Source organism: Thermobia domestica, chromosome 12, assembly GCF_964235325.1.
Source record: "Thermobia domestica chromosome 12, izTheDome1.hap1.1, whole genome shotgun sequence".
In the NCBI taxonomy this organism is placed as follows: domain Eukaryota; kingdom Metazoa; phylum Arthropoda; class Insecta; order Zygentoma; family Lepismatidae; genus Thermobia; species Thermobia domestica.
The window spans coordinates 153,965,981-153,979,754 of NC_137465.1; the positions used below are offsets into that span (position 1 = coordinate 153,965,981).

The following is a 13,774-nucleotide window of genomic DNA, read 5'->3' on the forward strand; positions in this document are numbered from 1 at the left end:
TAATGTTGAAAAAATGTCCAATTCACTTTTTACACATTCACAGGATTGATGATGTAAGAAAGCCATCGTTGAATTAATCAAAAATATCTGGTGACGATGCCAATGATCTCTTCTTCTTCTTATGTGATAATTTACGTCTCTTCGTAGGATTGATGGTGTTGTTGATCGTTGGAAGGTCAACATCAAACTGAGAGCAGTCATCCCATTTTCGTTTATGATATCCACTTCCCAGCATAGTTTTCAACTTATTTTTAGCTTTTTCTTGTAAATTTGATTTTGCCTCTTGCATACGTTGATGAAACGATTCTTCCAGCGGTTGATTCGAGATCACAACATCATTAATCATATTGGCACCTGATTTTAATAATTCTTTTCCCACAGTTTTAGCTCCTTGCTTCACAAGTGGTAACACTGAACGAAATAAGCCACCAAGGAAACTTCCAATGCCATGTCCTGCTTGATAGGGACTTCCCACATAGACGTTGCCGATACCGGATAACGCTTGTTTTTGGTAGTATTGCAAATACGGATCAGTCATGACGACGACGACGGAAATGTAGTTTTGTACACACCGTTCCAAAGGTGAATGGCATCCGATGACCTGTGCTATCCCTTATATCGATTTGTATTTGCTCAAAATTCATTTTTTTCCACCGGAACATAATGTGCAGGATTAAAGATTTGTACTGCATGACTTCCAAAAGTATGATTCACAGGATCCATGTTGACAATTCGTAGCAAGGGTACCATTGTATCTCCAACAATGACAGATTCAATAATGTCACAATAGACGTACATTTGTGATGGTAAACCTAATCGTACATCTGGTGTATATTGTCCCTTTTGCATATCTTTTAAATCACTTTTTGGTTCAAATCCAAGCATTAAACTAACACTTGGTGAGATTTGTACAGAAGTATGGATTTCCTTATTGGGATGTCTTATGAGGCATATATTATTAGTTGCATCATGGGATATAAATAAATTGGTTTCTTTATGATGTATATTAATTGCATGAATAAGATCCCGTATATTGTTATAATAGCGTACAGGGATCGTTACAACCTTCCACGGTTCCTGATCATTACTACTTGATGATTTGTAATATATTTTATTGTTTTCACTGTTAATGTTCAGCAAAGAATGTGGATAATGAATCTCTACAATTGCCACATCCCATTTCTGGCGAAACTCTACACGTCGTTGTAATTTCGTAATATATGAAGTCAATGTATTTTCTGGAAAATAATCCATGGAACTATTACTGGGAAGTGTAACGTAAAAATCTTGATCAGGTTCCATTCTTCTTCTTCTTCAATGAAGTTGCAGGGATCCACGAATTGAATGAGGAAGGATATCCTTTCCACTGGACGAGATACTCCTTTCTGCGACCTTTTGTTCTTGTACGTAATATTTTATCGATGAGGAACGTCGAAGGGAGCGGCACTGGTTGTAATTCTTCTCTGTAGAAAACACCATCGATAAGTTGATGATTTAAATCCTCTAGTCGATACACTGGTGGGTTTCTTGGTACAATGGCTTTTACTCTGAATATTTCCCAAGTCCAGTTCTCGAGGTAACCCTTGTCAAAGATACGTTTTGTTTTACTTATACGAACAGTATCACCAACAGATAAATCCGTATCTTGTTTTGAACGTTGTAGCTTTTTGTCGTATAAGTTATGCCACACCTCCAGTAAATTGTCCTGAGAAACGTTTGCAGGTGCCATTTTAATACTGGAATGCCGACTTTCATTGTATGCTTTTACAAGTAAAGGCAATACTTTGATGTAATTGTATGTTTGATATTTGGTAAAGTATTTCCACATACGATGTTTCAATGTCTGATTAAATCTTTCTGTGATGCTGGCTTTAATATCTGGATCCTTTGTTGTAACATGTTGCACGTTGTGTTTCCTGAAAAACTTTTGTACTGTCTTGTTGGTAAATTCAGTTCCTTGATCACTACGTAGCACAATTGGTTTCCTGTCCTGGAAAATCATTTCAAAAGCATTCACTATATCCTTGGCACTTTTTGATTTTAGTGGTACAGCCCACCCGTATCGACTAAACACATCAATCACTGTAAGAATATAGCGGTAATTGTCATTATAGTTTTGAAGTGATTGTAAATCATTTAAATCACATTCCCATTGATCATCAATATTGTTAACAAGATAAAAATCTCTACGGAAACGACGACGTACAGGACGATGTAACGTGTAGGTAGGTTGTTTGTTTAACCAAAGTTTTATTTTGGCTAGAGGTATAGATTTTCCTGTGGCTTGCCATAATTTCTTTGCAGTAGAAAATGATGCAGGATGTGCTGGATTGTAATAAATGGATTTCAACTTTTTGTTCATGGTTTGTACGTTGACCATTGTGGAATGATACGTTTTCTTTTTGGTCGGACTTCTAAAACATCATCATCATCATCTTCTTCTTCTTCTTCTTCTCCGGAAGAAAATAATTCAGGTGCCGGTTTTGGTGGTGCAGATCCTTCAGATGCTGTTGTACTATTATGCTTGACAATATAGTTTAATCTTCGTGGATTACCAATCAATTCTTGAGGTGTGTTTGACGATGCAAGGTAGTTGCAAAACAATTCCCAGCCTTGAGGATTAGAATGTTTCCTCGGTCGAGTCACATCGCACATTAAATCTACAATATTGGATCCATGTAGTTTATTATCGTTGATGTACACTGTTCCTTTATGATCCCATGTAATTGCGTCATCTTGTTTTAAACGACGGAATAGTAGTTCGGCTTTCTTACGATACATTTGTGGTATTGCGGCTAAAATTTCTTGTTTCGTGCTATCGTCAACATTCGGGACGTCACCATCAGGTTTCATTGATGTAATTGTAAGTGGTATTGGTTCTTCTTGTTTACGTATCACATAAAGATATTTCTGTAATATTCTATTGTACTGATTCCATTTTTCTTCATCACTTGGATACGATGTATTCAATATAGATTGCATTTCACGATCGAGATTAGATTCTCGATTTTCACTCACACGGGATGATGATGCATGCATTCGTTGAAGCATTTCTGGTGGCACTAAAACCATCTTCTTGCTATGTTCCATGAAGTTTATTGTTTAAACAAAATACTGGATAACACACTTCCTACAATAGGTGCAAGTAATGCAGGTAAGAATCCTCCTTGTTGTACGGCTAAATGTTTCTTCTTTTTATCCAATGATTTTGTATTGTCTACGAGATAGCGGAGCGTGTTCTTGTAACGCTTTAATCTTGACTTCTGCGCACTTGTCAATGGAACATTGCCTTTTAAGACATTATAACAACATTCACAAATACTATGAATTAATGAAGCGTCTGCATTGGCAATAATAGCTTTACGCAATCTTGGTTTAGCTTTGTGCAGAGCACGTAGCAGATCAGCGTGTTTCACTGTAGGAGACATCGTGACAGACTAAGTCATTCTTTTCACATGCACAATAATTTAAACATGTTTTGTTGGTACGTAAACATAATGATGCAAATCGTCGGGAAAAATATTTGTACGAAATCGCATTTCATCGGGTGTATCTTGTTTAAGATCCATCAGTAAATAGCCATGTGGATTTCTTGTTGCGTCTGCATAACTTTCTTGTAGAAACAGTGGATGCTCAGGCATGATTTGATAACTCATATGCTTGATTTGTGACTTGTCACGTGGATTTTTAAACAACACCAAATACGAACAATTTAAACTCATATTTCTATTTGCTTTACTTTGATGAAATACATTTTGTGTTATAAAAATCACACTAATATTTCGATGATGTGATCCTTTTGTGAACATATCAACAATATCACTATTCACTTCTCGCATATGGTCATCAATAATAATCAAATGTGATCCATCTTGAGGCTGAAAATCTTTCATTCGTGGAAGTCCTTCGTGAAACTCTACTGGAACCGGCATTGTTGCATACACGTCTTGCCATTCTGCATAATACCAGTATATCTTACGAAATTTTGCATTGATCATGGTTGGGAGATGTGAAAGTAATCGCTTCACAAAATACGTTTTTCCACACCCACTAGGCCCTGCGAGAATACAGGTAAATGGATGTTTCCATTGTGTATCCATGATGAACACTAACACCTTGTTTCAAAAATGATGCGTATTTAAAGCGAGTACAACAATTCTTACACTCACTGGTGTGATAAGGAAAGAAACAGTTCATCTGTTTATCGAATAGTTGAAAACCGTTTATTTGTTAATCGAATAGTTGAAAACCGTTTATTTGTTAATCGAATAGTTAAAACCGGATAAAGTTTAACGGTTAACCGTGAAAGCTGATCACTGACTTAAATTCTAATTGAAAATTTTTCGTTTGAAATTTGTTTCAAAAATTTTTGTTTGAAAATTTTTTGTTTCAAATTTTTTTTCAAATTTTTTCGTTTGAAATTATTTTGTTTGTAAATTTATTGTTTCAAAATTTTTTGTTTGAAAATTTTTCGTTTCAAATTTTTTTGTTGAAAATTTTTCGTTTCAAAATTTTTGTTTCAAATGTTTTCGTTTCAAAATTTTTCGTTTCAAATTTTTGTTTTGAAAAATTTTTTAGTTTCAAGATTTTTGTTTAAAAGTTTTCGTTTTCAATTTTTTGTTTTGATTTTTTTAGTTTGAAAAGTTGAAAAAAAAGTTTTAAATGCCAAGAATCTTGTTCAAAGTTTCCACCTAATTCCTAGAGAACATTGACTAGGGACCTCGTCGTGCATCAAAACCAAATCATCGATCACGTGACTGTACTACACCCGAAGGGTTATACCAAATTGAAAGGGGATACCCGTCCATACCTTATCAAATAGGATACATTGAGTCAATAACCAAACACGTGGTTGTACTAAAAAAATTTGGTAATAGGATCACCGAAACATATTGAGGTCCTGTACTATGCTTAAATTGGACAATTTCAGTGTACCCCTTGCCAAATTTTAAGAAGGGTGCAACAATATACCCATGTCTTATGATATGAAATAGATCCCTGTAATCATATAAGGTAATAGGATCTCATCCAAGGGGATAAAATGGACCAAAAAACCAAACACGTGGTACAACATATTTCTTACATTTATATTTTGGCAATTTTGTACCCCTAAAAGGGATCGAGGTGGACCATCCAAATTTATCATGATACATATTGAGGTCCTGTACTATAATACCAAATGTTTAAATTGGGCAATTTTCAAAATTTAAGGGGTGGGCCAAGGTACTCCTCCCAAAATTTTAAAGGGGTGCACCAATGTACCCATGTCTTATGATAGGTAATGGACCCCTATACATGACCATATAACTATATAAGGTAATAGGACCTCATCAAAGGGGGATAAAATGGACCAAAAACCAAACACGTGGTATAACGTATTGCTTACGTTTATATTTTTGGCAATTTTGTACCCCTAGAAGGGAATGAGGTGGACCACCCAAATTTATCATAATACATATTAGGGTCCTATACTATAATACCCAATGTTTAAATTGGGCAATTTCCAAAATTTAAGGGGTGGGCCAAGGTACCCCTCCCAAATTTTTCAAGGGGTGCATTAATATACCCATGTCTTATGATAGGTAATGAACCCCTGTATACGTCCATATAACCATATAGGGTAATAATACCTCATCAAAGGGGATCAATTAGGTCAAAAAAAAACCGAAATTTGACTTTTTGGCAATTTTTTACCCATGAAAGGGAACGACATAGACACCCAATACTGATAGAGGTACATACTGTGGTCCTAGGCTACCATACCAAATTTTTAGATTTGGCAATTTCCAAAATTTAGGGGGGTGGTCCTATGTACCCCTGCCAAAATTTAGGGGGTGGGCCAAGGTACCCCTCCCAAAATTTAGAGGGGGTGGTCCTATGTACCCCTAGGTCATTGACCCCGGGCCAAGGTCATTGACCTTTGACCTATGACGTCACATAAGTCGGGGTCAAAGTCCAAACTTCGATAGGGTGTCCCTATTACTACTATAAGATGTATCTACAACTTAATTTGGCAGAATGAGGAGTATCAGAACTGAAGTACTGTACCACTTCTCCGGAACACTTTATTTCCTACGTTGCCTAACTCTTTTTAGATATTATCAACAATTCTTAAGCAAAGTATGCTATTTTAAGTGTTCCCTACTTTACCTAAAGATTTTAGGCATTGTTAACAACAATGCCTGATTTGGGCCATTCCATCGTCACGGGCAGGACATTTACACTACATTTTTGATGCTTTAAAGTTGTATATTTCTCAAAGTACAACATAAATTCTGCTAATTGTATAATATATGAGCAGTACAGACTTAGGAGTATATGTAGCTGATGTTTTCAGTATTTTTGTCTGTTTAGAGTAGAAAATATTAATACCTAAACGTCTGTCACGGGTGGGGACAAAAAAGAGAAGTGACTTTCGACGCACCAAGTGAATGTTACAAAACTCTGTGAATTCTTAGCTCAAAATGTTTTTATTTAAACGGAAATGTATAAATGATGAAATTTTTTAACAAACTTCACATAATAGAAATTTGCCAAATATTTATTTAATGAATAAACTAAACTTTACTGTGTCACGGGCAGGACACATGGTTGTCACGGGTAGGACACCGTGTGAATCAACACACAACATCTCAATAAGAATGATTTCAAAAATGAAATAAAATCGAAAATAAGTTAATTTCTGCTGTTCTGTTATAGCATTTTACACAAATAATTATATTTACTTTATTTGAGGCTCGCTTTTATCACATAAAAATAATAATATGCCGTACACTTATTTCGCACCACCTACACTTTAGGAAATGGTTTTATTTGCCCATTTACACCCACCTTGTAGGGAAATTCGTACAAAATACTGTCTAACGGTATATAAAATAGGTGCTGGTATCCAGTGCCCGTGCCGTGGAAAATCAGCGCCTGGGGCGAGAGTATACGACGCGTCGCGACGGCGCCCCCGGAAATATGAATGAGGTCGACAGACCAGCCGCAAAGCGTCACCATGGTTAGTGCGACGCGTAAGAAAATTTTCAAAAATAAACCCTGCTTTTTCTTGATTTTGAGCACTCTTTAAAACTGTTTTCCTTCCATTATATATATATATATATATATATATATATATATATATATATATATATATATATATATATATATATATATATATATATATATATATATATATATATATAATTATTTTTTCCTCCTGAATTTTGCGCCCCCTTACTTTGACGCCTGGGGCCGTAACTACGCTCGCCCCTCCACCCCCAGGGCACAACACTGCTGCTATCAAACGTATTACTTGATCGAAATGCACGTAAGACACATCTTCAACAGTCTTGAAAATTTTACCGCAATTGCTTACGGTCTTCATACGAATTTCCTTGACTTCTCGTCCTCTTCCACTGGGCTTTGTGCGATAGTTGCATGTCTATGTTTTCTTTTTCTGTCCACTAGAGAAAAATTCCATCAACAAAAATGTTTCTTGTGTTATATCTTCAACAACCGGTCTAACACAAGCCTTGTTAACATGCAAACCTAAGTCGTCGCTCAGGATAGCTTCATGGCTTTCGGAATCATCATTTTCAGAATCTGAATAAAAGTCTGTTAGAAACTTAAAGATTTTATACGGATGAAGCTCTAATTTTAAAGTTCGACGAACTACCAAATTTTCGCTGTCAAATTGCAGGAAAAACTGTTTTGATTGGGGACATTCAATTGACAAGAGCATTTTCCCGTCTTTTATTCAAAACGTCTTTTTTTTTCAATTTCTGCTGATAGTACTAAAACAGATATATTTTGAAACGAAGAGTTTAAAGCTGCTACGAAATCAGCAGCACATTCTACAATTACTTTCTTTTGTTTCACAAAGTTCCATACAGGCCGTTTTGTACGTACTCCAATCCCATCTACTGCTCCCTTGAAACGAACAGAAAGGTGACGCTAATGATAATATTTATATGACACTTATTTTAAGTTAAAACATCATACTGACAGTAATACATAATCCTCTATTTAAGTAACTAATGTTCATGCTTAGAAAACTTTATTTTAGTACACATGGAATAATTTTCTATCATGAATAACCAATGTACACAAACTATCCCACCAGTGGCATGCCCACTGTCACGGACAGGACAAGTTTTCAAATTGAAATAAATCGAAATATATTGTTAGCATTAGTCCAAAATTTGGTAAATGTGAAGTACACGTGAAAATTGTTACTTCTACTAAGTACGAACTACATTCACAAATTTAGTAATTCAGTACAATAACTTTTGGTAGTTTTCTGTCACGGGCAGGACACTCAAGTTGACGTTTATATCTTTAGTGATATTATAAACAATTTTTATCCTGTAAACACTATTTCAACTGCAGCTTGTAGCAAAAAGAAGCATCTTGAATAGCTCGAAGTTACTTCAGCCAAACATGCACAAATTACCGTAAAATGTTGCCGATAACAAGAATAAAAAAATCCTCGCAGCTGACATGTTACAAATTCACAACTCAGACTTAAAATTTTACGTGATTTCTAAGTATAAATAAGTTTTTCTTTGTGAAAAAGTAAATTTCGTTCTATTTACTTCATATATACGTAAAAATGCATTGGTTTTGAGAGTTTTCGAAAATTTGGGTTCAGGCTCACTTTCGCGTGGAATGGCCCATTTCCTACTTTGCCGGCAACATATACCCTGTTTTCTTACTATAGTGCGTGTTTATTTACTCGTAAAATATTCTATCTAGTAGACTTTCGTCCTAGTCAAGAAAATTTTTGGTGGGCTTTTGTCCTACTTCTGGACAAAGTGGGCTATTGTTCGACAAGCTTTCTGCTGGTAGACTTTAGTACTGCTCTCCTATGACTGACTTTTGTTTGCCACATGAAAATACATCTGAAACCAATTATACCTGATATTTATAATGCTCCTCAAAAAAAAAATCTGAAATTTACAAAAGAGAGGTAGCTAAGTTTTAAAAGCAAAGGAAGAACACGACTCAAATTTTAAATTTATTAATAAAACTACTTGATTTGAAAACTTTGTTTGCAATCATAATTTCGAGAGAAAATATATATCAACGTGTTAAAAAAAAGAAGTTACTAACATGCAGCACGGAGTTTAGGAACATTTCAATAAAATCTAACGTTTTCCAATGTGTGCATTATCAGTTATTCTTGATACAATTCTAACACAAGTAACATTACGTATGTTATGTAGTATTACGTATTAACGAATGTGTGTTTTCCGTTTGACTATTATTATCGTAACAAAAATGTCACAAGGATATTGGGAAATTTCAACAAACACACTTTACAGAATCGAATTTGTCCTTCGAAAGTATGAATTATCATTTATAAACTATTTTTGGTATTGTTTACTTAACTAGCAGAAAAGGTACTAACGGTAAAATAATTTTTTCTTTCAGTTCTGGCAGATTTAGTGATAGACCATGTTGAGATAATGAGGTCCGCTCATTTAGAAGATAGACAGTTATACTTCTTGCAATGTGCCATGGAAGAGAACTGCTTAGCATCTGCTGCTTACAAGATGCAAAAAGAAAACTCGTATGGTTGGCATCTTGAGACACGGCGCCTGCTACGATTCACTGCCACTATTTTTAACGCAGGAACCGCTGATTTTAGGCCATTTATTCCCAAACATTTATGGCAATTTCATCAATGCCACATGTAAGTCAATAAGTGTATGATTTTTTCCTATTCTTATATTAGATCATCTTTAAAAAGAATTTTAGCTTAAGAAAGAAGTGTTACGAATTTATTGTTTCATGTTGTATTTATAAAGCAAAGATAAGGTGCCATAAATCAATATAACAGTTGTTAATTATTTTGTATGACGAGCAAGCCTGCACCATTAGAGAGAACAGATGTCTAAGTTTGAGATGCAACCATGAGTCTCTTGTCGTGACTTGGCCACGCAGCACATATCTACACTGAAATCACACTCCTTCTACAATCCGGGAAGATAGTCCAGTTGTGATCTGCAAAGCAATGTGTTATACGGCTGTGATGATTCTGCGTAGCAAACCTTAGACCTCCCCAAGGAAGAAATTGCGTGACAATTGGATCTGAAGAATGTGGTAGCAACAGGTAATGACTGTCGTTGTCATTTGTAACAGCTCCAATCCAGTACTGGGAAAGAACGCAATTGAAGAACTTCTGCATGTCCCTGCAAAAATAGGAAGTGATGGAGCTGTGAATTGTCCAAACTTTGATAGCTCCTTTCCTAGTTTCAAAAATTATAGTACTGCAAGGTAGTAAACTGTTTCAGTTTTGACAAACGAGAACAAGTTCTTTGAGAATATCCCATGGGTGCTCACTTTGCGTGCAGGCTCAGGTCTCAAATTTGTAGCAAGAGAGCGGTCTGGGATTCAATTTTCGGTAAACACTCGGTCGAAAGAATGTAACAATTTTTTAGGCCAGCCATCCTGAGTAAAGTTTTCCTGGATTTTCCTCACTCACTAAGCAAATGTCGGGATGGTACCTAACATAATGGTCATATGTCGCTTCCTTCCCCACTTATTTCTTCCTTCCCAATTCGCAGGTTGTGTGATCACCGAGGAAGTCATCTGTCGTACGTACGCATAACGGATTGACATGACTATAGCTGCCAGAAGCCCAGAAACCTAATTTCTAATATCCCCCGCTCACTTTGCACTTGAAAGAAACGTATGACGGAGCGCTTTTTAACATTTTTGAATCGATGCAGTCGTTATAAACATGTGTTATTGGTACTAGACTCCACATGGCTATGAGAAACGGTCTCAAGAGGAAAGCAGAAGGCTGAAACGGAAATCCAGTATAACTAACTTACGCACGAAAATATTGCTTGTCCACCTACAGGAGCTGTAACCTTACTTTATAGATAAGCCTCGTACGTTTCCTTTATAATCTACAAATATTGTTATTATTCGTACGTCAGATTAGTTTTCATACCATTATGGTTTAGAAGTATGTATAAACTAACTTTTTTATTTTAATTCTAGATACAAAAATTTCAGGTATGCAATTTTAGATTTAATATTTAAAAAAAAACTACAAACTAAAAAATAAACTCACTGTATAGTAGAGCAACACATGCATATATGGGGTTTTCTCTGTTAATACTACTAAAGTTCCGAACTACAACAGCGTTTTTCATTGTTTTCACTTTAATGTACCTTCCCAGCACAAAGGCTATATAAGACGTAGACCTACTGCTAAACTTCGGATACAAACCAAATGAGCTTCCATCGAGAATCTAATCCGGTTCTTTCGTGTCGAAGGCGCGTTGGCCTATGCTAACCATATAGATACTAAGAGGGGGCCCTCCATACCTGTTAAGTTTTAGATGTTAGTGTTTAGATTGTGTTTACTACTTTTTAGGATATTAAGCATTCAAATTAATACAGTAATGCTCTATGAGGTTTAATACATGTTCGTTAATTTCCTTAACGTCGATTGAAAATGGTAAAATTATTGGAAACTGGAACGTTAACCCTATGCACTATTCTCCAGTTTGGACAATTGTAGAATATTGTATAGTATGAATTATTATCCGTAACTCAAAATAAACCTTGATATTATTATTGAAAAGACATTATCTTCCCAAAAAAAAGTATTAAGTAAGAAAGAATATTGTAAGCAATTGTATTTCTTCCAAAGTTTTCAAAGTTAGATATTGCTAATACCATTATACAAAGAAAGTACTTTTTTTGTACTCAACAACATAATAACTTACCATCTGAAATGATATATTAAATAGACTTGTATTTCTATAAAATATATTGATTTCTAAAACCGAATATACGAAAGAAATATTATCCGTAAGTAAATAAAATTAAATCTTCATATTCTCTTCTGATCAAAATTTGAACATAATCCAATGATGAAAGAAATACAATCGATATAATATTTTTTTAGTCAGAGCACTCACTAATTAAAACAAATATCATGGATTTCATATTATGATATTCATTAATTGATCATATTTGTATTTTATATTAAACTGCATATAACTTATACTCAAATTAACTTAGCAGTAAGTGCATATACTTTACAATTTCTGTCTATAACATTAATTAATTCTAAATGCTAGAGTCTAAATATTAACATCTATCTCTATATCTCATTCGTTTGTATCATGCTTTAAAAATGATGCAAAATAGTATTTAAAAATCACACCAAAAGTATAAAGTAAATGTCATGACATAAATCAATAATCGTCTTCTATTTCTGTAACATATAAGTCAGAAAATTCCAAGATCAGGTTACGGCATCATAAATGATGGACTTTAAAATATCTCTCTAATATGTAAAGTATACAAAATATTTATTAGTTCGTTTCGGGACATTTTATAAATAGCAGGAAGAGCTGAATTGCTAATGTATTTCGTTACTTTTGCCTTATTTCAAAATTAAAAACTTGGAGAAAATAGGAAAGATCTTTAATATGAAATAATAATAATAAGTTGTGGTACAAATACAATTCAATTTCAGGCATTACCACAGTATGGAAGTATTCGCCACATTCGACGTCCTCAACAGTGCCGGGACCAAAGTAGCAGAGGGTCATAAAGCATCTTTTTGCCTTGAAGATAATCAATGTATTCCTGGAGTGAAACCAAATTATGTATGCGCCAACTACGGAGACCAAGGAATATCTGTTGGTTGTTCGGACATTTATCGGCATAATATTGACTGTCAGTGGGTGGACATATCGGAACTAAATCCCGGAATCTATACATTTAAGGTAAACGCCTATATTTTATCATTAGTATTCGCATACAACTAGAAAAATCACTGAGTTTATGCTAATAGCCACCAATACTTTGGAAACAATTGATACAAAAAAGATCAGTTTTCAAAATGAAGCTCGTCGTATTTCGTTATTAAGAAATTCAAAACAATAAATAGTGAGTCCGTAAAAAAATAAATAAACTATTTAATAGATAGTATCTGCATATTATTTTCTCAGTTGAATTGAATTAGCATTACAATATGTGCTATGGAGTTTCCTCAACAGATGTCAGTACCGGTACTTTCTTATGACTAACATTTGACGTATGATACTGGACTAAAGTGGCCGCGGGAGCATATTTAGAACTTGATAAATAGAAGTCCATTCAAAGTGGTATTTCAAGTTTGAAAATGTCGCATAATTTCGAAGTTAGTGAGAAGGAGAATTTGAAATAGATCCAGTGTTCGTTACTATAGTGTATTACGAAAAAGCTTATAATAAAGAATTTGACTTATTTTCCTTCGCTATAAGTGTAGAATATCTGTATCAAGATAACAGAACCTTATTTATCATAAACAAGAATAAAATATTAATGACGATTATTCCAAATGTTATTAACACAAGTTTTACTTTAATTGATTCTTTTAACTTTAGCCGAATTTTGCCAAGATAAATTAAAAAAGTTTATTTTAGACATTACCACATCATGCAAGTGTTCGCCTCTTACGACATTCTCAACTGCGCGAAGCAATCTAAAATTTAACAAGTTGTCTATATGCAGTAAAGTGTACTAAATACAAATTTTGGTTGTGTATCTGGTTACTAACTGCTCTAATATCATGTATACATAATAAACAAGTATGTAAAATGACATCATATATATTGTATTACAAGGGTATTCCTCTACTTTACTCTTGAAAAAACGTAAATGAACACCGTTACTGTTTCTTGGGAATTTGTGATTTGCTTTTTATATATATATAGATAAAAGATAAATTGTCAGAACCAGTTTTCCTTTAAACATTGAATTACATATTTTACCATCT

The 13,774-nt window shown here is 34.4% G+C and overlaps 1 protein-coding gene across 1 annotated transcript in view; it reads left to right on the top strand.

Moving 5' to 3' along the window:
* The window catches only part of LOC145666744 (lysyl oxidase homolog 2-like), a 205,882-nt gene that overhangs the window by 189,271 nt on the left and 2,837 nt on the right, over positions 1-13,774 (top strand). The window contains exons 6-7 of the mRNA XM_081734287.1: positions 9,418-9,679; positions 12,488-12,740. Coding sequence (XP_081590413.1) covers positions 9,418-9,679; positions 12,488-12,740 — 515 coding nt within the window. The remainder of the gene's footprint in view (positions 1-9,417; positions 9,680-12,487; positions 12,741-13,774) is intronic.